The following is a 25,576-nucleotide window of genomic DNA, read 5'->3' as shown; positions in this document are numbered from 1 at the left end:
CGACCAAATACAGGAAAGATCAACATTAACGTCGCACCATCTCAGTGAACTACCCAGGTGCCTCCCGTGCAGGAGGAATGTTTCCTTATGGGCGGCCTCAACTGTAACAAAAGCCAGAACACGGATTCCAAAGAACAGAGACTAGATGACAAAGCTTTGGCAAAAGTAAGGGACACATGGCAAGACCACCCCCACCCAGCAGTTAGTCCGGCCCTCCCCACTCTGCTTCCCAGAGCACCTGACTCCCTTCTCTCTCTCTCTCTTTTCTTTTTTTAAATATTTTTGAGAAAGGGGGAGAGCACAAGGAGGGGAGGGGCAGATACACTCACAAGCATGGAATCCCAAGCAGGCACCAGGCTCTGAGCTGTCAGCAGAGCCTGACGGGGGGCTGGAACCTGTGAACCGTGAGATCAGGACCTGAGCCGAAGTCAGACGCTCAACCCGCTGAGCCCCCCAGGCGCCCCCGACTCCCCTTACAGCTCATGCCACACTGGGCTCCGCTGGGTGTGTTCCAGCCGGCCCCCTTCTGCACGTCTCCGAAGCACGGAGCTCTTCAAAGGGCCGGGACTGTGCCTCGTTCAGCACTTCTGTCCCAGCGCCCAGCAGCGCCCAGCACAGCACAGGAGCTAAAAAAGTGCTTGTGGAATGGAGAGAACTCCGTGCACAGCTTTAAAAATCCAGTCATCTCCAACCTCATCTGTCTGCTCATTCTTCTCACAGAGGCAGGACTCACTAACAGGGGCACGGGGCTCAGGCACTCTAGGATGGGACCTCAGCGCCTGCCTGTCCTGAGCTTCCCAGGGACACTGGACAGGGCCTCCATCAAGACCAGGAAAGCCCTTGATGCCAGGGAGAGGACCGCGCTCTTCCTTTGCCAAGTCTGTGAGCTTCCCCTACTAAGGAGAAAACCCCAGGGAAGGCTGCATGATGAAGTGACACAGTCTGGATCCTGGAAGGGGAGGTGCCGGGACGGGCAGGGGGGAGTCGCCTTCCTGAAGAATAAAATCGTACATTTAGTCTGCCCTGGCTAGTCATCCACGTCACTCAAAACATGTCACACGTCACCGGGGACCTTCAAGGGCTCTGCATCTTCTGTGCAACCTAGTCTAAAGTCCCTAAAATAACAGCTTCCATAATCAGGGCCCTACATGCTGCTCTGCCCTCCTCTCCTCCCACCTCCGTCTGGCCAGACCCAGCCAACACCTCCACGCCTCTGACCTTCTGCTCCAGCTGCAGACTCTGCCGGAAGCACTTTCCTCCGTACTTCATGCCCCGATCCTCTGCTTAGTGAAATCCTACTCCTCCTTCCTCAAGCCTCGCCTCAAACACCATCGCCCTCTGTGATGCTCTGATCTCCCGGTTCTCAAGCTAAGAGATGTTTCTATTTAGAACCTATTACTATGACTTTCACAAAACCTACACTTACTAGCATGTGCTGATAACCACTACTGTCTTCTGAACGCCTGAAATGTGCTGGGCACTGGGGAGAGCTTCTGCGTGTGTTAAGTACTTCCACTAAGCCAGTGAGGTCGGGGTTATCGCCACGTCACAGACAAGAGGAGCTTAACTAAGGGGTCTGAGGTCAGGAACCCCTCATTCACCCCTGCATTCCAAGTGCCCAGAAAGAAAGAGCTCACAGCATGAATGTCGCCAAGTGGCTGAGGGCTCACAAGGGGAAGGAACACACAGATGGGGAATTCGGCTCATCTCGGCTCCCGACCGCGGGCAAACTCTAGACGGCAGCAAGCGCCGCCAGCACCCGGCGGAAAGGCTGTAGCGCAGTGCCCGGCGAGCACGGACGATCCGCCGGCATCTCGGCGCACGCGCTGCCCAGAGACCGGGTCGGTACCGCGAGGACAAGGGGCTGTCCGACGCGTCCCCTGGCCCCGCGAGGGTCAGCTCGTTCGGGGCCGCCTACGGCCTCCCACGGTCAGCACCGTCCCCGCCGCCGTCACTCTGGACACAGCTCCGGAGCCGGGGAGAAGCGCGGCCCCCAGGGTCGGGGTCCCTTCCACTGAGTCGGTAACCGGGATGGGGGTGCAGCGCCCAGGCGGTCGCGCTCCCCCGACCACCCCGTGGAGTGTGAGGGGCCCGGAGGTGGGGTCTCCGAGGACCGGTCGCTCACCTCTCCGCCTCAGTAGCAGCGCGGCCACGGCGCTGTCCACCCCGCCGGACAGGGCGNCGTCACAGACGCGGCCCGGCCGGAAACGGGTGTCCGCGCGCGTGACGTTCGTCCCCTTGCGCGGGCTTCCGCTCCCGAGGCCCCGCCCACTCCCCCTGCGCGCGCACCCNGCGATTGACCACCCCGGAACCAGAAAGCTGCTCCTGGGCGCCCTGTGCAAGGGACGAGCTCGGCCACCTGGGGAAGAGGTGTACTTGCAGGTAGAACCTTCTAGCCTTGCTTCGAGAATGGCTGCGGGAGGACCGGATGTGTGCGTTCCCGCGGGGGAGCGGCTGCGCGGTCGGCCCCGGAGTGTCAGGTGCCTGGGGAGACGCCGCTGCGCTGAGGGAGGGCAGCCGGGCGGGGGACAGACGGCAGGCACTCAGCCGGGACCCTCGCCGCGCCCGAAGGAAGACGGCGGGAAGGCGGGAGGGGTGNCCCGGAGCAAGAGGGTCGGGCCGAGGGCTGGCAGCAGAGGCTGGGGCACAAGCAAAATACGGGCGTTCTGGAAATCAGCGACTCTCAACTTTATTCGCGTCAAACCCAGCGTCACACTTTACAAGGTGGCGCGGAGGACACCCCTACCTACACGAATAAGAATAAAGAACGCTTCTCTCGGGGCGCCTGGGGGGCTCAGTCGGTTGAGCGTCCGACTTTGGCTCAGGTCATGATCTCACGGCTCGTCGGGCTCTGTGCTGACAGCTCGGAGCCTGGAGCTGCTTCGGATTCTGTGTCTCCCTCTCTCTCTGACCCTCCCCCACTTGTGCTCTGCCTGTCTCTGTCTCTCAAAAATAAATAAATGTAAAAAGATAGAAAATTTAAAAAAAAATGCTTCTCTAAACGGTTTTCAATTTTTGCAGTGTGCCACGTACTTTATTATTTTCTGTTTGGTTTTTTCATCCTAACATAGTGCAGTCCTCTATATTGATTTTATGTAGAATTCGAACCTTGGTCTGAAAATGCCACAGCGAATGCAAATAAATAGCCCATAACACGCAGACACACCGAAGCCTCAGGTCAGAATTGCACTAGTTTTTTAATAGTTTCTTAACCGGTTTACAGTGGGCACAAGTGTTTAAACTGGAATGATTATTAAGGCAAGCCAATGTCCTGAGGCCAGGACTGCCCTGAGGTAGAGAGAAATGAAGAAGCCGAGAACTGCCAGTTGGAAAGTCATGACCACCAGCACCAAGAGCAGGCACAGGGTGAGCTTACAGGTCACCGGGCCCCTCGGGGAAACAAGAATGACTGCTTTTTCTGAAGAAGAGGGTGTCATCCAACCAAACCTCCAATGAGAGTATCTGTTTCATCTCGCACTTCCCAGGAGAGACGAGTAAACGCAGGATTTGGCCACCTGGCCTTCGGCAAATTTGGGGGTGAACCCTCAGTGGAGTCTGTGGCCATGGCCGAACCACGGGGTGTTTGGGCTCAGTCTAGGGGTCCACGCCCTTCCTGGGTGTGGCCGTTTGGCACACAGGCCGTTTGGGTCCAGGCCTGCTGCACACAGCGGCTGAAACGTGATAGATTTGCAGCATTCTCTGCTGCTCTTCAGTTAAAGACCAGGTATTTCAGCGACTTTGGGTGGTTCAGCGATGGGAAGGACAATGACCTAAGTGCCACGCGCTAAGAGCGATGGAAGATTAGATTTCAGAGACTTGCACCAGAAAATTAACGAACCACATTAGTGCGTGAAGTTGGGCCTCTTAAACCCGGCAGGGTGGCCCTCTAGTGGCAGCCAAGGTCCTCACCCTGCTGTGCGAGGAGCACCTGTGGAGGCCCCTGTGTGACAGGGCGCCTTAGGTCCCGGCAGCGGGAGGGGGAAAAGAGCCTGGGGAACGCTTGCCAGACAGAGGCTTCAGCAAGACCGGGAGATCAAGCCAGGAAGGAAAAAGGATGACGCCCGTGGGGCGGGAGGTGCTGCCGGCTCCCGCCGATCCGAGGATTAAAACCCTGTTACTTCTGTCCTGCGTGGGGACGCTTGTGGATTGGATGGCGCCCCCGGGCCCCAAGAGCCTGGCCACTCCTGAGGCAGCCTGAGGGGAGGGGCCCTGGATGAGGGGAGCCAGGGAGCCGGGCGAGGGCCAAAGGCTCAGCCCATCCCTGGCTTTGGGGGGGTTGCCCAGATCCCCACTAGGTGACCGTATGTTAGCTGAGAGTTTAACGTCCCTCCCTCCCCCACTAGGTAGGGGTGCCCGAGCTCTGCTCCCCGCTGCATCCCTGGGGCGTCTCCATGAACATGGGGGGCGCCGGGCTGGCAAAGCCCGTGGCGCGTGTGACTCTTGATCTCGGGTTTGTGTAGAGATTAATTAAAATTAAATACATAAAACTTCTAAAAAAACAGCATGTGAAGGAATCAAGTCAGTTCCAGATATGGGGTTTTCCCCTGNCCATGAGCATGGAATGTTTTTCCATTTCTTTGTGTCTTCTTCAATTTCCTTCATAACTTTTCTATAGTTTTCATCATCGAGCAGCCCCGCCTTTAACCGAGAAGCTTCCACCTGCAGGTGCGGCCCAGCTCATCGCGAGTCCACCTCCCCTCTGCAGACACCACAGAGTCGCCTTCCTGCTCCCGGTGCTAACCGCTAACCAGAGAGCTCCAAGCGTGGCCCCGCTCCCCGGCTCTGCGCTCAGCCCTGCAGACCTGGGCGCCCAAAAAGCAGGTCCGCGTACTACCGTCTGCAGTGAGGCCGCTGAACTAAGACTGAGAAGTTCCCGCAGAACATGAGGCCTCTATGCACACCAGTGGCTTCCAGGCCCTCCAGTCGTTAGAAAATACTAGAAGGGCTTCAGGCATGGAACACGCTTTCCGGTGGCCCTTGGCCCCTGCCCTGCCTCCACCCAGGAGCTCCAACTTTAGCACAGCCTCGGACATGGCCGTCGCCTCGGTACTCAGACGAGCACCTCCTCACCTCTCTCACCTCACCCTCCGTCCTGGCCGCTCCCCTCCCCACAACAGCCTCTTATCAGGTGTGGCCCATGCCGCCCAGGGTGCCTGCATCGCCCAAGTGTACACTGAAAGCTCAGATTGCTACTCCTGTCCCCGACTGGGCGGTGGGGCCTGCGGTCTGCATTTAACCAGTGTTTCTTTGGGGCACCTGGGTGGCTCAGTCGGTTAAGCGTCTGACTTCGGCTCAGGTGATGATCTCACAGCTTGTGGGTTCGAGCCCCGCATCAGGCTCTGTGCTGACAGCTCAGAGCCTGGAACCTGTTTTGGATTCTGTGTCTCCCTCTCTCTCTGGCCCTCCTCCCCCAGGTCTCTCTCTCTCTCTCTCAACAATAAACAATTAAAATAAATTTTTTTAAACCCCAGTATTTCTTCATACTCAATTTTGAAAATCACTTGGGGAAGGGTGCCCAGGTAGTTTAGTCAGTTAAGCATCTGACTCTTGGTTTCAGCTCAGCCATGACCTCACCGTTCGTGGGTTCAAGCCCCACGTCAGACCCTGAAGCTGGTCACTCAGAACCTGCTTGGGATCCTCTCTCTGCCCCCCCCCATGCTCGTGCTTTCTCTTTCTCAAAATACATAAATGAACTTCTAAAACAAAATCACTTGTGAAAACAGTTTGAATAACATAAATCTTGCATACTGCTTAGTGACAAAAATAGTTATTGGTGCTTAAAAATCAAGATAACCTTAAAAATCAAACTATGCTTTAATACATTTTCATTTATTTTCCAATTTAATTTAAACCTAGAATATTTACCTTTTTATGCAAACAATTTAAAAATAGTTACTTGCTATTTTACACACAAAAGACACAAAATTATTCACCCAGAGTGACTTCAACTCTGTTCTCCAGCACAGCACACGGGGCAGCGGTGAGCTCAGGCCGGGACCTTTACTTAGGGTTATTGGCTTTTTTCCCCCCAAAACAATGGCTCCTAAAATTTATTTCTATGGGTTGAAAACCACCGTAAGACTGACAGTTCTTTTAACAGAGTAAAATGGGAAGGGTCACTCTCAGAACTTGAGAAGTGGTGAATCCACATTCTCCTTGTCAGCCTCGGGACTCAGCTGGATCAGAGGAGAAGTCAAGTCTATCAGCTGCAAGACAGAAGCGACAGGGGGTGGATGACCGGCCACACTGACCCTCCGGCCCGCGTGCCCCCCTCCCCCCCCTCCGCCGTGGCTCAGACACTGAAACTGCAGCCAGCACGTCTAAGAAGCCGGAAGGAGAAGAGGCCACAGGGAAGAAACACGTGTGCCCCCACGTCACACACATCAGGCCCTGGGGCCCCGGGAGTGGGCACCTGGGCCCCTGCCCTCGGAGAGTTGGGCCGCCAGGCAGGGTCCCGCAGCACGACTGGCCGCATCCTAAGCTCGTGCCACCACTGGGGTGCGCCGAGACACGTCACTTTCGAGACCGCAGTGGCCGCTCTCGGGGTCACCGCGTGTGCCCTGGGAGGAGGACCAAGTCCAGAACTGAGACCCCCCCACCCCCACCCCCACGCGCGGCCAAGTCCCACGCGGCACCTCCTGCTGCTCACCTGCGCCACCTCGTGGACGGGCTTGGACGCGGCGCCTCTGTTGGTGTCCGGAGTGTTGAGCAGCAGGTCACTGAGGGGCCTGCTGTCAGAGCTCGGGGCCGCGCTGGCCTCTGGAGTGTCACGCAGGTCGATGAGAGGGAGGTCGAAAGGGGCTGGGCTTTGGGCTTTTGGGGTGATGGCAAGTTGATCCAGGCTGAGATCCACGAGAATAGCCTAGACAAGAACAGGAGATTTAAAGGCAATTCTGGCATTTTTGTCCATGTTGAGCAAACAGGAAACCCAAGGACGGGCGGGGGCCTTTAGCTGTGGTGCGCCCGTACTGGCAGGTGGCGTTCTCNCCTCGGCTGCCCCCACAGGGCCCCCCAACCCCGTCCTCCGCCCCCTGGCCAACAGCCCGCACCGGGGAGCCCGCCGGCCTCTCCCACTGCCACCCTGCTTCCTACTGCCCGTCCTCTGGCGGCACACACGGGCAGGGGTGAGGCCGGAGGTCCTGACTCCCTCCCTCTGGCCCTGGAGGCCCGGGGACAACGGACGAAGCCCCGCAGAGGCCGGACCGCTGTGCTGAGTGAGCACGCGGCCTGGGCGCAGAGTCCGTGGTGCGGGCGAACACGGTACCTCCCGAGGGGGCGCGTCTGCAGGTGGCCGGGCCGCCCCCAGCACCACGTCGGCGCTGATACTTTTCGGAACCGCCGAGTCACTCTTCTCTGGAGAAAAGCTAAGCGCCTGAGGCACGGCCGACGGAGGGGAACAGGACCCGCGTCGGGAGGCGGCCGGGCTGCTGCTCGCCCTGGCTGGCGCGGCCCTGCCGGGAGAGGAAGGGAGGACTCATGAGGGACTGTCGGTGCTGGCTTGCGGGGCTGGGCTTGTCCCGGGAGGAGACACAGGGCCGAGCGCGCCAGCTGCGGCTCCAGCTCCATCGCCACAGCTCCGACCGTGAGTCCCTTCCAGCCTCCAAATTCCTCGTGGATACAGTAAAAGGACCAAACGGCCTCTGAGGTCCTTTCACCTCTAAAAGTTTACCGGCCTGCTGCCCACACGGGCCGTTTTGCTCCCTTTCCTTCAGTCTGCGAAGTGGACAGAGACGTACTCACTCCACGTTCAGGGAGGGAGGAGAGAAATGCTCTGATCAAAATCAGGCAGGATAACGGAGGAGAGTGACCGGGTGGGGAGGCAGGGCTTTCCGGAAAGGTCCCCGAGGTTGGCCCCTGAACATGGACTTCAATCGTGGAGGCACAGCGCACCCCAGACGGAGAGTGTGGCCAGGTCAGGAGGGTCCGCCATGCGGACCCCCCATGAGGGGGGCAGAGCGGCTGGCGCAAAGTGACGGGGGCAGGGGAGGCAGGAGAGGAGGGTGGAACAGACGCCCTAGCGAGTTGGGGTCACCCCTGGCCAAGACGCCAGCGGCAGGACTGCGGGGCTCTCCTGGGGGCCCAGCCGCAACCCCCCCCAGACCCCAGAGCTGCGATGGGGTGCACCTTCCTCCTCCCAGAGAGGCCGTGGCCCAGCGTCACAGTCCCTGCTTGCCCGGCCCTTCAGCCCAACCGGGGGACAGGACGCGCGGTGGGAACGAGGTGGCAGAGCAAGCAAGTGCCCTCCGTCACTTTGGAGAGCCACCAACAGGCCTCTGCGGCCGTGGCCTTCACCTCTTACCTCGCAGCAGACTTTTCCCGGAGTTCAGAGGAAGGCCTCCGAGCAGACGCACACGGGCGAGAGGCCAGAGCCCCGGGCACGGCTGTGGGGGTCGCCCGCGGAAGGCTGGAGAGCCGGCGGCCGGCAGGCGTGGGCCAGGCCGGCAAGCGCCTCGTCCTCACGGGCGTCCTCACGCCGCCTCCAAGTCTTGGTGAGGCGGGCCCGGAGGAGCTCCCGGCAGGGGTGCTGGGGGCGGCCCCCCTGGAAGGACCAGACGAGAGGCTTCAGCAGACAGGAGCAGAGAGAAGATCCGACTCCCCCAGTTCGCTAACACGGGACAAAGGCCTGTGATCTCAGCAGAAGAGCCTCCAGCCGGCGGAGCGGCCGCAGGTCGGCTCTGGGGAGGCGGGGCTGCCGCCGGCCCCCTGGGCAACCCCGTGTCTCCGGGCGGTGCCACGCGACCACGCCGCGTGGGAGGCATCTACAAGTCGCCTCGGACGGCTAGGCACTTCCCCGAGGAAGCCCAGGACCACGGCGAGGGCGGCCCGGGCTCGCGTGCACACAGGTGGCCGGCACTGCGTGTTCACTCATTCCTAGCGCTCAGGCCACCTGACCCCACGGGAGCACACGGGGGTAAATCCGGGCACCCGCGGCTTAGTTCTCCCACGTCCCACCTTCCAACCCGGCGGTACGTGTGGCCGTGACTGCCAGTGAGTCCTGCCTGTCCGTCTGTTTTGCGGCTACTGACAAGGGCGGTCTGTGTGGGGTCAACTGCGATTTTAAATAAGCCGAGGAGCGCCCGGGGGGCTCAGTGGTTAAGGATCCAACCTCAGCTCAGGTCACGATCTCCCACTTTGTGGGTTCAAGCCCCGCATCTGGCTCTGTGCTGACAGCTCAGAGCCTGGAGCTGCTTCGGATTCTGTGTCTCCTTCTCTCTCTGCCCCTCCCTCGCTCATATTCTGTCTCTGTCTCAACAATAAATAAACTAGAAGAAGTTTTTAAAAAATAAACACACATTAAAAAAAAAGTAAAATCAAAGGAAGCAGACAACTCCTCACCTTCCTGCTGACGTGCAGGAGTGCGGCCTCTGTGCTCGGATGGACTTGGGCATTGCACTATCTGTGGGCTCACCTGAGGCGAGAGAGGAAGTGGGTGCCGTCAGTCAAACCTGCATCAAGTGACAAACCCGCCGCAGGGCGCTGTCCCTACTGTCCCCCGGTCTGCTCTACGAGGACAGCTGTGTCACGACCACAGTGCTCTTGGCCAGAGGGAGCAGGCTGCTACGGTCGTAGGGCTGCGTGTTCCACCGCATGGGGGCTCCCCGCGGCCCCGCCGGCACTCAGGTCACGGGCACAGTCTGGCCCAGGGCGAATGAGGAACCGTGTTCACGGACAGCCCTGTCCCTGACACCGTGAAGAAAAGAGAAACCGATTTCAGAGGAGTGCGAGGTGTCATCAGGGGCACACAAAGGGCAGCCGAGGGCAGCAGCCGACGGGCACTGGGACTGGTACAAGGTGACACACCGGCGGGTGACCATGCATTTGGAGGGAAGGCAGCCATGGCTTCGGGCGTCCAGGAAGCAAGGAGGCCACCGCTGCCGAGCCCACCCCGCGCCCCGCCCCGTGGACACCCCGCGCCCCGCTTTCTGCCGACACGCTGAACCCCTGCCCTGGAAACCTCAATTTTATCTCCAGGGCTGACTGCTCCCTGGAGACCCAAACTCCTAGCTTCCACCACCGGCTCAGCACGGCCCCCAGCACCGCCCTGAGGTGCTGCACCCCAAATTCAAAAGGTTGAACCGGGCCAGCGGGCTCCGCCCAGGCAGCTCTCCCTCTAGCCCTCCCCTGACCCCCGGTCGCGGGACGCAGTACTCGGGTGCCCCGCGGAGGCCTCTGGGTGGCTTCTGAGTCCCCTCTCACACTGCCGTGCGCTCCGCCACGCCCCATGACCTCCCGTCCACATCACCGCTGGGCTCCCAGCTGCCGTTCTTGCCCCCGAGGGCCTGTTCGTCCCTCGGAGGAGGGATCTGCTGGAGGCCATGACTCCCTGCCTCAAACCCTCTCCTGCAGCACCCCTGCACTGGCCCCTGGCTGCCTCAGTCCTCCTCTCCCGTGACCCCTCACTCACTGAGGTTGGCTGAGGTTGCTGGTGTCTGTTCAATCCCCACTGGCTCCTCAGTAAGAAAGCTGAGCGGGTCGAGGACAGCACGTCCCAGCACCCTGCCAGGGAAGCACGGCCACATGGCCGCGGCCTGAGCGAGGGGACGAGGGCGGCGCACACACGGTGGGGACGTGCTCCCCTTCGCCCAGCCCACGCTCGTGCCGCCGGGGAGGACGGTGCACGAGGGCAGGAGGGAGAGAACCGGTCACGGCAAAGCAAGACAGAGGAGGCCTGGGGCCTCAAAAGGGTTTGGGGCAGTGAAGGCCACCTGTCCTGGCTGGCAGCACGGAGGACTTTCAAGACACTTACGCTGCCCAGAAAGCACAGCTGCTCGAGCGAAGCTACAACTATCCTCTCCCTTAAGCCAGTTCTGTACGACTTCCCACGTTATGTGGGTTTCTCGGATTAACCTACCTCGACCAAGCACCCACCTACTACCCGCCAGATGTCACACCGGGGTCACTCCCGGCTGGGCAGGCTGAGGGGCCCGACCAGAGAGGCGGAGCCACAGATGGGGAGGGCCCCGGGACCCCCACTGCAGAGGAAACACACATGCAGAGGAAGACTCCAAAAGGCCAAGGTGAGGACAGCCACTGGGAGCAACAGCCACTGTTTGCACGGGGCTGGGAAACGCCCACGTCCCACCTACCAGAGTGGGGACCTCGGGTACACGCAGCACATCTGGCAGGGACTGGGCAGGCACATGTCAGTAGCAGGCTGCCCGCTTCCGAGGGTACAGGCCACTCAAGACCTGCCCCATCAAAGCTTTAAAAGAATCCTCAGAAGGATCAAGTTGACCTGCAATTTAAATGCCTGCCCTGGGGCACCTGGGTGGCTCAGTCGGTTAAACATCCAACTGCAGCTCAGGTCACGATCTCACGGTCCGTGGGTTTGAGCCCCACATTGGGCTCTGTGCTGACAGCCAGCTCAGAGCCTGGAGCCTGCTTCAGATTCTGTGTCTCCCTCTCTCTCTGACCCTCCCCTGCTCACTTTCTCTCTCTGAAATAAATAAAACATTAAAAAAAAATTTAAATGCCTGCCCAGGCAAGGTTCTACTCCTTACAGCAAGACAACAAAATGCAGATATTCCAAAATTTTAAAACTGTACTGCCCAAAAAATTAAATAACGATTACATGTGAAGAGGCAGGAAAATGTGTTTGTGATCAGGAAAAAAGTCAGTAATTAGAAACGGACCCCAAAATGACCAGGAAGGCAGCGTTAGAAAAAACAGAGTGTAAAATAACCATCATAAATGCGTTCAAGAATTTAAATAAACATAAGGACAAAGATGGGGAAGCTATAATGTCAGAAAGGAAAAATTAACTGAATGGGCAGAACTACGGATTAAACACACCGCAGAGAAAGACAGGTGAGCGTGAAGACAGGACATTAGGGGCATCAACACGGGCACACAAGAAAAGGTGGGGAAACCCAGGGCCTCTGTGACCTACAGGACACATCGAGAGGTCTAGAACACCTGCAATTAGGGTCCCTGTAACTAGGGGAAGCAAGAAAACAGAATCTGAAGAAATAAGAGCCAAGTTTTTTTTCCAGAATGAATTAGAAATATCAACCCACAGATCAAAGCAACTCAGGAAACCCCAAGAAGGATAAACCCTCAAAAAGCCACTTCAAAATTCATAATAATCAAAATGCTAAAAATAAGAAAAAAAGAGGAGTTCCTAAGAGCAGGCCAGGAGCAGTGCTGTGACAGAGGGGAAGAAAGCAGGACGGGAACTCCACTGAGTGATCATCCAAAATCATGCAAGCTAGAAGGTGCTAGAACACAATTAAAGTGCTTTAATAGGGGTGCCTGTGTCACTCAGTTGGTTAAGCATCTGACTTCAGTTTAGGTTGTGACCTCAATTCCTGAGTTCGAGCCCCATGTCAGGCTCTGTGCTAACAGCTCAGAGCCTGGAGCCTACTTCAGATATTCTCTCTCTCTCTCTCTCTCTCCACCGCCATCCCCAGCTTGTGCTCTCTCTCTCTCAAAAATAAACATTAAAAACAAATAAATAAAGTACTTTAACAGAAAGCCAAACACCACCATCACCAAATACTTTTTTGAAAACTAAGTAGAATCTGTTCAACCCTTGAAAAACATACATGGAGCGCCTGGTGGCTGTTGGTTAAGCATCCGACTTCAGCTCAGGTCATGATCTTGAGGTTCATGAGTTCGAGCCTGCTGACAGCTCAGAGCCTGGAGCCTGCTTTGGATTCTGTGTCTCCCTCTCTCTGCCCCTTCCCTGCTTGTGCGCACTCTCTCTCCCCAAAAAAATGGATGAGCGTTTAAAAAAAAAAAATCTAAGAACATATAGAAAATACCCCCTTCCTTACCAGTAGAAAACCTGGGGACCTTAAAGTGACTCATAGGGGTGGGCATCGCCTTCGTCCCGAAGGATTGCTGGGAGTCACGCCCTCGCACGCTCCCGGCTATATTCCACTGGGGCGGCGGTGACCGGCTGGAACGAGAGCTCAGCCCCAGGCCTCCCTGTTCCGGAGTCCAGGCTTGGGCGAGAGCCGCGAGGGTGGGCTCCTGGGCCAGCTCCCCCGTCACCTCTGCCACCGAGGCCTGCTTACTCTGCCTGCAGGATGCGCCCCCAGGGCCTGCCTGCAGGGACTGCTGAGACGCGGCGGGTCCCACCCTGCCTGACTGGCTGGTGCGTGACACGGGCAGGGAACTGCTCTTCGCAGGAGGACTTGCAGGTTCACTTGATTTAGCTGGAAGAGGAGACATGCAATCTGGTTATTGCTGAGGCTTAGGTTATTTCTAAATTATGAAGTTATTTAACAAACACAATACAAGGTACGCCGTCTTTAGCATGTCTACCTTAAAGCGTCTTTAAGTGAAGAAAACTTATTTCTGTCAGCATGATCTCCATATAAGAGAAACACAGGACCTGTGAGCATATCCCGTACGCCCATCAGGTTACATCCTCAACTAGGACAAGCCAGGCTGCTCGTGGCGTAGCCTAGTGTAAGGTCCTAACTCCAGACACAATGACCAGGATGCATGTAAATGTACATGAATTCTCCCGTCTTCATGATGTCAACAGCAGACATCTACACTGGCTGAGTGGACAGAAGTGGACAGTCCAGTCATGCCTCTGGGCAGGGAGGTGGGGCGGGACCAGCGGGAGGGAGAAGGTGCATCCATGACTGGTGGGTCCCTTCAAATCCCAAGGAGACTGGGTCACATCAATCCTGAGAGCCATTTAAAACCAAAAGAGGATAAAGCAGGCTCTCAGGTGCCAATCGGCCCCGGGCAGAAGTCAGCCTGCTGAGCTCCCAAAGAAGACCTGGAAGGGGAAGGCGGACGCCACAGCATGTACCGTTCAGTGCACAACAGTGACACGGCGCTCCCCCCTCACCGTCCTGCGTGACCAGCCTCCCCAGTGTGTATGATGCAGAAATACACACCGCCAGGCCCATTCAATCCGGCTCAACCTCCAGCAGGTAGGAATGCAGCGCTCAGTGCAACAGTGCCTGCACCCTGCACCCCTGCGGCCACTCAGGCCTCACAACCTCTAAGGTGACAGAACTTCCTTTCCCCAAACACGGGCTGTGGGCCGCACACTCCTTCTCATGCCCGGGAGAGCACCGCTGGGGTGGCTCAGTCCTGAGGTCTGTCTGGTTCCAGAAACAACTGAAGTCCTCTTCGCCACCACCTGGCAGTGGGGACTCCAGGTCACGTCAGTCTAACCCCAGAGGTCACATTTTGCAGTCGGACAACACACACACGTCTGCATGGCAAACACACGTGGAAGAGAATCCGGACAGCGCACCAGGGCTTCTCCCCTTTACCACCAGATGGCGCCCTCGGCCTGCAAAGCTTGGAGGGAGCCAGAGGCGGGTTTGGGTCAGGGGTTTAAAAAAGCAGTTTAAAAGCGTCACGTGCCCTAAGTTATCCCGAACAGTCCTATTTTTAAAACCTGTGTGTGATTACATGTCAGCGGGGGCAGGCTGGTCTCGGCTTCCTTGTGTGTCAAGGGCACATGGAGCGTCCACCAGCTTTGGGATGGCTGGTACGACCCAAATGAAAACCGCTGGCCTGGGTGTGCCCCTTCTCAGAGGAGGTGAAACCCCGTGAGGGCAGGGGCCCGACACAAGGTCCCCTGCCCTGGACCACAGCGAACCCTCCAGAACCTTTGGCAGAGTGTACTGGCCCTGCGCAAACAGTCCCAGAGGGTCAGACGGCATTCACGGCCTTGCCTCGCTAGACCGCTAGACCCGGCGTCCAGGCAGGAGACCCTGGCCAGCTTACCTCTGCGGGCGGCGGGAGAGGCGCACACGCCGGAAATCCCACCCGACCCAGACCCCGAGGAAGACGACTTCCGAGAAAGACCGCCAGCACAGCCGCGTGCTTTTAACAGGGTCTTCTTCAGCCCCAACTGAAAGGAAATATTAAAAAACAGAGCCATCAAAGATTTTATCTACCCATTACATTTTTTATGCAAAAACAGGATTTAAAAATAATATTTTTTTATGTTTATTTTTGAGAGAGAGAAAGTGAGCAGGGGAGGAGCAGAGCGAGAGGGGGATGAGGATCCGAAGCGGCTCCTCGCTGACAGCAGAGAGTCCGACATGGGGCTCCAGCTCATGAACCATGAGATCATGACCTGAGCAATGTAACCCACTTAACAGGCTGAGCCACCCAGACACCCCCCAAAAATAATTTTTAATAACTGAATAATTATCATCTTAAATGTAAAGTAAAAGGCCAAGCAGTACTTCTCAAGTGTGCTCTTCAAAGCCCTGCATGAGAAACGTGGGGAACTTGCTAGAATGCAGATGTTGGGGCTCTGACCCCAGCCCAGAGTCCTTATCTGTGGGGCCCAGATTCTAACACCTGACCCCGGCCACGGAGCCCCGCGCACGCCTGGGCTGTTCTCTGCATCACTGCAAGCTGCCTCTCCCGGATCCCATTTTCACCCTTCTTCAACTTGACTTCAGTCAGAGACACTTACAGCATCCACAAAGCGACCCTCTATTCCCCTCGCTCCCCAGCACACCCACCTTGTTGGGGACAGGGAGCGACCGCTTGCCCTGGACCGAGTGGCCACCCCCAGCCAGCAAGCCAGCGCCCTCCCGGGCAGCGCTGGGTTTGTCAGGGGGCACGTCCCCGTGGGACTCTGTCTCGTTTAGGTTCCTCGCGCTGGAGGGGCTGGCTGGGATCCTTTTCATAGGCTGAAAAATTATAATTTGAAATGAGAGAAGTGTCTGGCCTCGGACGATGTGCAGAGGCACCACGGCTTCGATTTCGAGCACCGGCTGTGTCCCCGATGCTGTCCGTACGCGCTCAGTTCATCAGCTGGATCGAGGCGAGTACAGCAGTTCGCTTCCTCCACCGAATTACCACGGACAAAAATGATGGTGGCATTTGCCTCCTCGTTAAAAACAGCAAAATAATACTAAGACAGATCGTTACAGGAGACTGTCTAAAGCTATTCCACAATCAGGATTCTTATTTAAAGACGGTAATGACAAAACTGATTCTAGTGACAAAAAATTGTAAATGCCATATGGAAAGGAATCGCTCACTAAAAGGTCATTTCCTCCACCAGAGGCGCCACTCAGTTGCAACGAATCTTCTTGGAAGGGTGCTGAGAGCCATTTTTCTTTGGAGAGCAGAGTCAAACAAAGAATACATTTCTGACGTAGGGTAGGAGGGCACTCCTAACCCTGCTTATGATATAAATAACCCCTTGTAACAAGGGGCGCTAATGAGAAGCAGCAGCAGCTCATACGGTCAGAGCAATGAAACAATCACTTTCTTTCCCTTTACAGCATTTTAAGACTTGAGACCTACCCCACGTAACAGAAGCTCGCCAACTGAAAGTGTGCAGGGTCAGCGGTTTGTCGCACACTCACAGAGCTGTACGGCCAGCGTCAGTGTAATTAATTTTAGACCATTCTTGTTGTCCCTGTTGTCCCTGAGTCCCTCTGCCTGCCCGCATGAACACTGGCTCACCTACACGCCCCCCCAATACAATCCACCTACTGTGGTCCCTCACGTAAATAGGATCGTACGGCAGGTGACCTTTGGTGTCTGGCTGCCTTCTGGGATCATCCATGTCCTACATGCACTAATACTGCACTTCTTTATTGCCTGAGTCCAGCCCACGTGCTTGTTACACACAGAAATCTGTGCCCGGGGCCACATATGACGTAGAAGACCTGTGTCCCTCTCACTGCAGGGACATCACTTTGGAAATCTGCATCCAAATGGGCTCCGGCAGGAGGAGTCTGTGTGACGCAAGGGACGCCGGCCCCGCTACTTAGGGGAGGTGATGGCCAGCACGCCGCCTCTGTCCACGCACAAGGGCCTTTAGCTCGGATCAGTTCTGGGCCCTGAGAGCAGGGAGCTGCACGGTCCGGAAGATGTGCCCGGAGGGGGAGGCGCTCTCGGGCCCTCAACGGCTGCTCTGCAGGGACCCAGACTTGCTCACGACCCCACAGAGCATCTCAGTAACCGGTTCAGAGAGCTGAGGCCCGGGCCCAGGTCCAGAGCAGAGCTGAGAAGCGGATGTTGGGCTCTGACCTGCCGCCTCTCGTCGGGGCAGGATCCCCTCCCCTGAGTGAGGCCGGCTCAGCCAAGCCTGGTGGTGTGACCCTCCCCTTCTCCCACCCGAGCGCCCCGCCCCGCAAACCTCCAAGGGCTGACTGCACCCCAAAGACCTGCCCATCCGCTAGCATTGCCCGGGACGGCTCCCCCGTTTCATTCTTGGAGGAGCACGATGTAAACAAAATCACGGGTAAGGGGGCCGGAGCTGGCTACTGGCTGTTCCAGGAGGGGAAGTTTCGAAGCTGCTTGTTAATGCAGATGAAACCCCTAAGGAGCAGAAAACCCAAAGCTGTAAAGAAACAAAACGTGCAGTGGCATTCAGGAAGGGGTGTGCCTAAGTCAGCCCAGCGGGAAGGCAGCCCCGCCCGCGTCCACGCGCTCCCCAAGCCCAGCTCCCCGTGCAGCTGCTGCTGCGCCTCTTCCACTTGCCCTTCCTACGCTCCCAGCCCTCAGCGCAGCTACGGCTCCGAGTTTCTCGCCACAACGGCTTCCCCTAGAGCCATAACCCGAGAGGGCTAAGGGCAAGGGAGCGCCCAGCCCCACAGACAGGCCTTCTGGCACGTGGACGCGTCTACCTGCTCCGCGGCCGCCTGGATGTTTCTCCCTCTCACCGATGGAGCTCGGGGCCGAACCCAGTGGCTGGTGACCTTCTTCTGGGGCCCTGCCTGGTTCGGAGGGGGAGCAATACTGGGGTCCACCGGCGGGCGAGGCGAGTGCGACGGTCCCTGCGTCAGGGCTTGGCTGGCCTGGGCCGGGGCCCCGCCCAAGGGGGTCTGGCTGGGTGGTGCCCTCAGGGGGCTGTCCGACAGGTAATACGTCTCCCTCTTCAGTGACCTGGGGCTCTTCTTCAGTTCCATCTCTTTCTCAAACAGGTTTATTTTTAATTTTGATTCCTGTATGAATCTCTCCACGCCCTGGCTCCAAAGGTCTTCAGGCCTGGCTGCTAGGGCTGCCCTGTTTTTGCTTTTGCTTTCAATCTGTAAGGCCAGCAAGTGAGCCTCCTTGTACACTTCCACAAATTTCTCCCCGGTGGGAGGGCTCCAGGTGAGGTGACTTTCCAAGGCTGGAAGAGGTTCTTCGGACACATGGTGATTTAATTCTAAACTGGCAGCGACGCATCTTTCCTTATGCCCGACGGGTCCGAAGAAGACTTCATCATCTTCATTTCCACTGTTTTAAAATAAATGGATCATGGATCATTAATGACACTGGCCGTGAAATGGAAGACTTTCCAGAAACGTGGTTAAGCCCAAGGCAAGGGAAGAAAACTCATCTATTTACCTTAAAGAAGACAATGAGAGATCAAAGTCAAACTTTTCATCAGCCAAGAGAAGCACGCCTGTGGAGAGAAAGTCCCGTGTTATCTGAGGGCTGGGCTTGATAAAGAGAAAACATTACCGGTGTCTACAGCTATAAAAACAATGACAACATTTCACCCCCCAAAGTGTGCCTTATCATGATTCTCATAGTCACTTCGTCACAAGATTATCTTGGCTTTTTCGGTTTCTTTTTAAAATAGCATCAGCCACTGTGTATTTGCTAAGCTGCTCCAAAAGTCTAAGTCCTTATCTCTTAGGTCTAATCTCAAATGCATTCACCAAGTCATTGAACTAGCTTTTCTAGAGTAGGTAAGCCGTTTTCAGGTTAGAGCATTTTCAAAAGGCCACCTGCTTCAGGTCTCCTAGAATTAGATTCCTCCCTTACAGCTATGGAACTGAACGCCTACTGCTCTTTCAAAATCAAATTCAATACTATTCACATGCGCAGTCGCGCCTCCATACTGCTGACTCCCATCTCTTCTCAGAGCCCGCCTTGCCCCCAGAAGGGGCACTCTGTACCCCCCATGGCTCCGTACCCCCACAGTACCTCCACCAGCCCTACCTGTAAGCCTACTGTCTCCAACAAGCCTCAGGCAACTTCTCCCTCCCCCAGCTCGAACATCCCACCCACCCCTGCTCCCCTCAGTTTCCCCCACTCCTATATCACCTTGACCTGATCTCTGTCCCTGCACTAGCCCTGCTGTTCTGTAGATGTCCCTTCACCCTCCTGGGGCCCCAACTAGACCGTGAGCTCCTCCAAGACAGCAAATGTCGCCCGCTCTCCCAAATCCCCTCATGTCCAGCGGGGGGCCTGGACGCTTGGCAAATAATTATCAAAATGCTCTGAACAGGTATTTCCACCGTGTAAAGTTTATACAGCACTTTCACAAATCACATCTTATTTGATCCTAATAAACAATGCAGCATACTTATTAAAACCATAAAAGTTTAACATATGCTAATATCCTAATTAGATCCTAGTTAGTCACTCCAATTATTCTTAATTACCCAATCAAAGAAAAGGTAGAAAGCACAAATGCACAAAAGATATAATGGGAAATAATCAGAGAGGAAATGAAAAGATTCATAAGCTAGTCTGCTCCACACATAAACCTAAGAACCTGGCTGAAATGGATCATTTTTCTAGAAAGCAGAGTTTATTTTTTGTATTTAAATCACTTGATTTATTTCTAAAACGGACTCCAGAAGGAAGGGAAAAGATCTTAACAGTTCAATTACCACAAAATAACTGCACTGATTTATTCAAGGGCTATTCTCCTCAAGAGAACCCAAGTCCCAGACAGTTTCACAGAATAATTCTGTCATGTCTTTCAATAGATCATCCCAAAACTATTTATACTGCTCCCCAGGATAGAAAAAAGAAACCTTTCAACTCACTTCTATGAAGCAGGTATAACCATACCAAAAGCCTTTAAAGTTAGTTCAGAAAGAGAGCCACAGACCAGGCTCCTAACATAAAAATCCTGAATAGGAATATTAGCTAACAGAATCCACCGACACATCAAGAGAAGAAGAAAAACAGATCGTGACCAAGCGAAGTTCGTTTCAGGATTTGAGTATGGTAGGATGGTTCAACTTCACACAATCTGGTAACAGAATGGTTCTATTACTGGATCTAAAAGGAAAGTCATGGGTCACAGCCATCTATGCGAACAAGACACTTGAAAAATTGCTTTGTTGACTTTAAAAGCTCTTCCTAAAAAGACATAGATACATACCGGATATGTGTTACCTACGAGGAAGCATCTGTCAGGAGCCCAAAGCCAAACTGGGATTTAATGAAATCCCATCGGAAGCCCCCCTTCCACAGTCAGGAGCAGGTACATGTGATCGGTCAGGACAGGTTAACCCACGCTGATACGACCACCCCCAAGTCTCAGCCTCAATCCTGCTGAGGGTGGGCGTGGCCCTGCTCCCTGCCCTCCTCTCTGCACAACCCAGGGGCCTGGCGAGCCTGGTCTTGGTGTCGAAGAAGGGAAAGAGCAAATCCCAAACCAGTTCTCAAAGGCCCGGAAGTAACACACACACAAGCCACATTCCCATTTCACTGGCTGCCGTTCCAGTCCCCTGAGCTGAAACCTGCCTCAAGTGGGCGGCCAAGTACAATTCTATCATGTACCCAGGAGGAAGGGGAATAAAAAAAAGTAGAAAGGAGGAAAAAAGAAAAGAGCAGAAATACAGATAAACAGCACCAGAAACTGCCATCTCTATGTAAATTAACACGCAAGCCAGCATGGGGGTCAATGGAAATCTAAGGGGGAAATTCCAGGAAAGCCAGGCAGATGGAGCAGATGTCTGCTGTCACAGTTCCTGACACAGATCTGGATACGCTAACACGGAAAAAGGCAAGAATCTGGAGGCAGAAATACCACAGGGCACAGGTGCTAAGATTACAGACACCAGAAAAATCACATGAGTAACTGTTACGAGTAGTGAAAGGACGTAAGGAGGTGGCCGAGGACAAAATCATCGCACGGCCATCTACAGCGTTCACACCTACAAAGAACAATTCGAAGACACCATGGAAGAAAAGACCTCACCGCAAAGACCTACGTTAGCAGCAAAACCCACACAATACGTATGAACAAACCCAACAGGAAACACACAAGATTCCAGTAAGGACATCTCAGAAGATGATAAAAGTTGCACACCAAGTGAAAGGAGGAAATGGAGTATTCAATAAATGGTATTTCCCTTAGAGGAAAATATGTATAAAAGGACTAAGAAGAAACCATGAGGAAATTATTTTATAACCTGGAGTGAGGAGGTCTAACTATGACACCAACGCGGAAGCTGTAAAATACAAGACTGATAGTACAGTATCTAAAAAACAATTTTTAACTTTTTAATGTTGTTTTCAACGTTTATTTACTTTTGAGAGAGAGACAGAGTGTGAGCAGAGGAGGGGCAGAGAGAGAGGGAGACACAGAATCAGAAGCAGCTCCAGGTTCTGAGCTGTCAGCACAGAGCCCGATGCGGAGCTCGAACTCACGAGCCGAGAAATCATCACCTGAGCCGAAGTCAGATGCTCAACGGACTGAGCCCCCCAGGCGCTCCTCTAAAATACACTTTTAAAACCCTGTACGGCAGAGACCACCATGAGCAGAGCTAAAGAAACAAGCAGCAGGGGAAGAAGTATTTGCAGCTCACATCACGAAGGGCTCTCGAGGAACAGGGTCTATAGACGGCTAAGGAAACACCCAGTCACGTAATGGGAGAACTGACAGAGGACACGAACAGAGAAAATGACTGATGAAATAAAATCAAAATAATCCTGAGATTCCACTTTTCACCCATCAGGTTGTCAAAAATCAAAAAGTCTGGTGCTGTGCGGGCAAGGCTGTGGGTAATTCATAGAGTGCTGGGGAAGGTGTCCCTTGGCAGGGCCCTCCTGAGTCCCCCGGCAGCACCTACAAAGAGCAGGTGTCCCCCCGGCCCAGCAGGCAACCCACAGGCAGTCACGTCGGATCAAAAGCGACACTGGACACAAACTAACTAATGTGCACCCACAGCAGATGGGAGAAATTACAGCACCCCACCCCCCAGACAGCCCACTACAAAAGAGAATGGGAACCCCGAGTGTGTTGACTTACAAAGATCAAGATAAATGAGGTGCCCAAACCGGGGTGCAGCACAGGGCCCCATCTGCTAGGGAAAGACGGCAGTCGGCTGACAGTGTATACACACACTGGTTTCCTCTTGCCCAGATTAGCTCTGGAAGATCAGACAGACCAAAGACATCGATGGCCTTCGGAGGGGCGGCTGCAGGAGGTGGAGGCAGGCTGGGTCAGACCCTGGAGGGCTTGTGAGCCCAGGCAAGGAGCTCCCGTTTCCTCCAGAGCGCGACAGGAAAAACTGAAGGTTTTAAGCGTAAGAGTTATGATCTAACTGGTGTTTTTATATTTATTGTTTTTTCATTTGATGCTTTATTACTCGGTAACTCATTACTTTTTTAAAATCTTGGTTTAATATATTGTGATATAATGATTTGAAGATCTGGTACTAAGTTTAGCTTATTTGGATATCACATTTTAATAGCTGTCATAGCTGAAAAAGGTACTTCAAAAAGCTATTTAGATTTATATTGAAGAAGTGCACTGTTGTTGGCTATACCTATTAAATTACTCATTTTCTTCTCCAGTCCCAGCAACCAGTTCTGCAAAGGATTTTGTTGAAGTCTTATTAGTAAATTCTTGTTTTCTCTGCTATCAAGCAGCAATTCTTGCAAACTAATTTATTTATTTATTTTTCCTTAAAGTTTATTGTCAAGTTGGTTTCCATATAACCCCCAGTGCTCATCCCCACAAGTGCCCTCCTCCATGCCCATCACCCCCCCTCCCCCATCAGTCTTCAGTTTGTTCTCAGCATTCAAGAGTCTCTCATGGTTTGCCTCTCTCCCTCTCCCCCATCATTTCCCCTTCTCCTCCCCCACGGTCCTCCGTTAAGTTCCTCCTAATCCACCTATATGTGCAAACATATGGTATCTGTCCTTCTCTGCCTGACTTATTTCGCTCAGCATAACACCCTCAAGTTCCATCCACGTTGCTACACATGGCCAGATGTCATTCCTTCTCATTGCCGTGTCTAACTGGTGTTTTTTAAAAAGGTTACGCTGGCTGCTATGTAGAGTGGATGAGAAAGGAAGGCAGCACCTCCTGAAATCACAAAGGCACGCATTGGCCAAAGTGCAAATGTCCAGGTGGGTGAAGGTGAGTTAACATGGCTGGAGGCATACGTGGCGGCATCTGGGCGGAGGGAGAGCGAGGTAGATGGATCCAAAATATATTCGGAAGGTGGAAATCACAGCAAATGATGACTGAACAAACATGGCCCCTTCACAACTCAGACAGCTAAGTAAGTGGAGGGGCCGTTTCCTTTCACCAGAGGACAGAGAGCAGCCTACGAATCGGGGCAGGGGGGGACACACTGAGTATGAAGTGCAGGACAGGTGACGACCCCAAATAGGCAGGTGGATACACAGCCCAGAGCTCAGAGGAGAGGCTGCGCCCAAGACAAAAGGCAGGCACCACTAGAAAGAAAATGGCTTTTTTTTTTTAAGTTTATTTATTATTTATTTTGAGAGAGACAGAGACAGCGCAAGCAGGGGAGGGACAGACAGAGCCCAACACGGGGCTTGAGCCCACGAGATGGTGAGATCATCACTTGAACCGAAATCTAGAGTTGTAGGGGCACGTGAGCGGCTCAGTCGGTTAAGCGCCCGACTTCGGCTCAGGTCATGATCTCACAGTTTGTGGGTTTGAGCCCCGCGTCAGGCTTTGTGCTGGCATCTCGGAGCCTGGAGCCTGCTTTGGAATCTGTCTCCCTCTCTCTCTGCCCCTCCCCTGCTCATGCTCTGTCTCTCTCAGTCTCTCAAAAATAAATAAACAATAAAAACAAACAAACAAAAGAGTTGGACACTTAACCAACTGAGCCAACCCAGGTGCCCTGCAGATGGGGTTTAAAGCCAAGGGAGTGTCTCAGAACCCTGGGGTGTGGATACAAAGAAACCCCAGAGACCAGGTCCTGGGTACGATCAGCTTCAGAAGACAGTTCAGGAAGAGGAGCCTGCAAGAGATGGATAAACCAGCCAGAGAGGCGGAAGGAAAACCAAGGCTGCCTTGGAAGCCAAGTGAGAAGGAAGTTTCCAGAAGGAGAGGTCAAATGTCATCGAAAGGTTGATTAAACAAGAACAAAAAAGTGACAACAGATTTGGCAACACGTATGTTGTAACTGATGAAAGCAGCTTAAACAGAGCGGTGGGAACCTGGGGTCGGCAGGAGGTGAGGAACGCGGGAAAACAGCCGAACAAACAGAGAAAGCTCTGGAAAGCGGGCTCCGAGAGGGAGTGGAGGATACGGGGACAAGTCACGGAACAGAACATATCTGTGTCAATGACGAGCACGAGCAGATGAACAGAAAGGCACAAGGTGAGGCTACGGGGAGAGGGTGATACAGGAGGTGTCCCCAGGAGCCACAATGGGGATTCTACACGCACAGGGAAGGGACTGGTATCTGAAAGGGAGAAGGGGCTGCAGCGGCAAATCCCTTTCTAGACCCAATGAATTAGTGAGGAGAGGGGCAAAGTCCCTAACAGGGTTTCAGGAAAACAGAAGTGACCGGGGTACCCCTTCTACCTGCCCCATCCCTGTGCGTCAGAAACAAAGAATACGGGCTGTCAAGATGCTTTAAGAGAAAAGGAGGGTGCAGCCCTTCCCGCACTCTGCGAGGCTGCATTCTTACCCCTGATGCTGGAACCAGGCGGGGACAGAGCCAGAGAGGAAAGCTGCCAAGATTCCAAACACACCTTGGCAAACAGAAACCGGGACAGACACGGAAAGAACGCATCGAATTCCCTCCCACAGGTGTGTGCGCCTACGAAGTGCCAGGCGGTGTTCTGGGCGCTGGGTATACACAGCGAGTGACACTGGAGAGAAACCCCGGTACTAGATGGGAATCTAAAGCTGGGCGGGGGGACAGGGGACGCGGCTGCAGAAAACGGAAAAATAAAAAAAGCTGGATGGATGCCAACCCCATGAAGACAGGGGCCGGGAGCCTCACTGGCACAGAGCCGACTAAACGAAGGCCTCCGTTCTCACAGAAGCGGGAACGCCACCCGCATCCTCGCGGAGCTCCCTGCCGGGCGGCGCTGCGGCCACAAGGACCTACCATCCTCGGGAACCTCCATCCCTGCCTCTCCCGACTGGGCTGGAGGCGCGTCGGTCGCCGGCGTGTCCTCCTTCCAAGGCGAGGGCTGTCAGGAAGTCACTGCGGGGAGGGCGGGGCCAGCAGGTGAGCAAGCGTCGGGGCCCAGGCTCCCCGTACCTCCGGCCCCTCCGCCCCCCTGCAGCACCGCCTGGGGCGCAGGAAGCGAGGGGCCCGCGGCCGGGCCAGGAAGGGCAATGGCGGCCGGGGGCCACCGGAGCTACAGCCCGAGACCCTCCGCGCCGCCCCCCTCCAGCGGCCGCGCGCCCCCCAGGCCGGGAGCTCCGGGGGCCCGATCGGGCCTGCACACCGCGGCCGGGGTCACCGGAATCCCCGGCTCTCGGGCCGGACCGGTGGTGGGGGGCCCTCGGCAGCCCCGAGGGAACGCGCGAGGAGACGCCACCGCCCGAGCCTCCCCGCCCCTCACCCGAGCGGCGGCGACGCCGGCAGCCGCACCTCCGCCCGGAATTTAAACGCGGCGCGGCGAGCGCGGCGCCGACTGCCCATTGGCGAGTTTGAATGGCCTGCAC

The 25,576-nt window shown here is 55.2% G+C and overlaps 2 protein-coding genes across 7 annotated transcripts in view; both read right to left on the bottom strand.

Annotated features, from left to right (window-relative positions):
* Positions 1-2,175, bottom strand: part of TRMU (tRNA mitochondrial 2-thiouridylase) — a 19,742-nt gene extending 17,567 nt beyond the window's left edge. For both annotated transcript variants that reach the window (XM_077758032.1, XM_077758034.1), the window contains exon 1: positions 2,126-2,175. The gene's annotated coding sequence lies outside the window, so the exon portion shown is untranslated. The remainder of the gene's footprint in view (positions 1-2,125) is intronic.
* A 3,635-nt stretch (positions 2,176-5,810) lies between these two features.
* GTSE1 (G2 and S-phase expressed 1) lies at positions 5,811-25,546 on the bottom strand. Of its 5 annotated transcripts, XM_077758027.1 has the most exons (12): positions 25,474-25,546; positions 25,011-25,109; positions 18,286-18,343; positions 17,580-18,174; positions 15,456-15,626; positions 14,704-14,830; positions 12,777-13,160; positions 9,337-9,409; positions 8,300-8,539; positions 7,265-7,451; positions 6,650-6,862; positions 5,811-6,206 (listed from the first exon to the last, which is right to left on the bottom strand). In XM_077758027.1, the coding sequence occupies exons 2-12, from the start codon at positions 25,027-25,029 to the stop codon at positions 6,123-6,125; spliced, it is 2,151 nt and encodes a 716-aa protein (XP_077614153.1). In that variant the 5' UTR covers positions 25,030-25,109; positions 25,474-25,546; the 3' UTR covers positions 5,811-6,122. The 5 variants fall into 5 exon arrangements, with proteins under 5 accessions (XP_077614153.1, XP_077614152.1, XP_077614154.1 ...); XM_077758026.1 differs by lacking the exon at positions 25,474-25,546 and having other exon boundaries at positions 25,011-25,393; XM_077758028.1 differs by lacking the exon at positions 25,474-25,546 and having other exon boundaries at positions 17,616-18,174; positions 25,011-25,393.
* Between the last annotated feature and the right edge of the window lie 30 nt (positions 25,547-25,576).

Source organism: Crocuta crocuta, unplaced genomic scaffold (genome assembly GCF_008692635.1).
Source record: "Crocuta crocuta isolate KB4526 unplaced genomic scaffold, BGI_CrCroc_1.0 scaffold143, whole genome shotgun sequence".
NCBI classification, from domain to species: Eukaryota; Metazoa; Chordata; class Mammalia; order Carnivora; family Hyaenidae; genus Crocuta; species Crocuta crocuta.
Note: the sequence above shows the minus strand (reverse complement) of the source record. Positions and strands in the feature narration are given on the sequence as shown.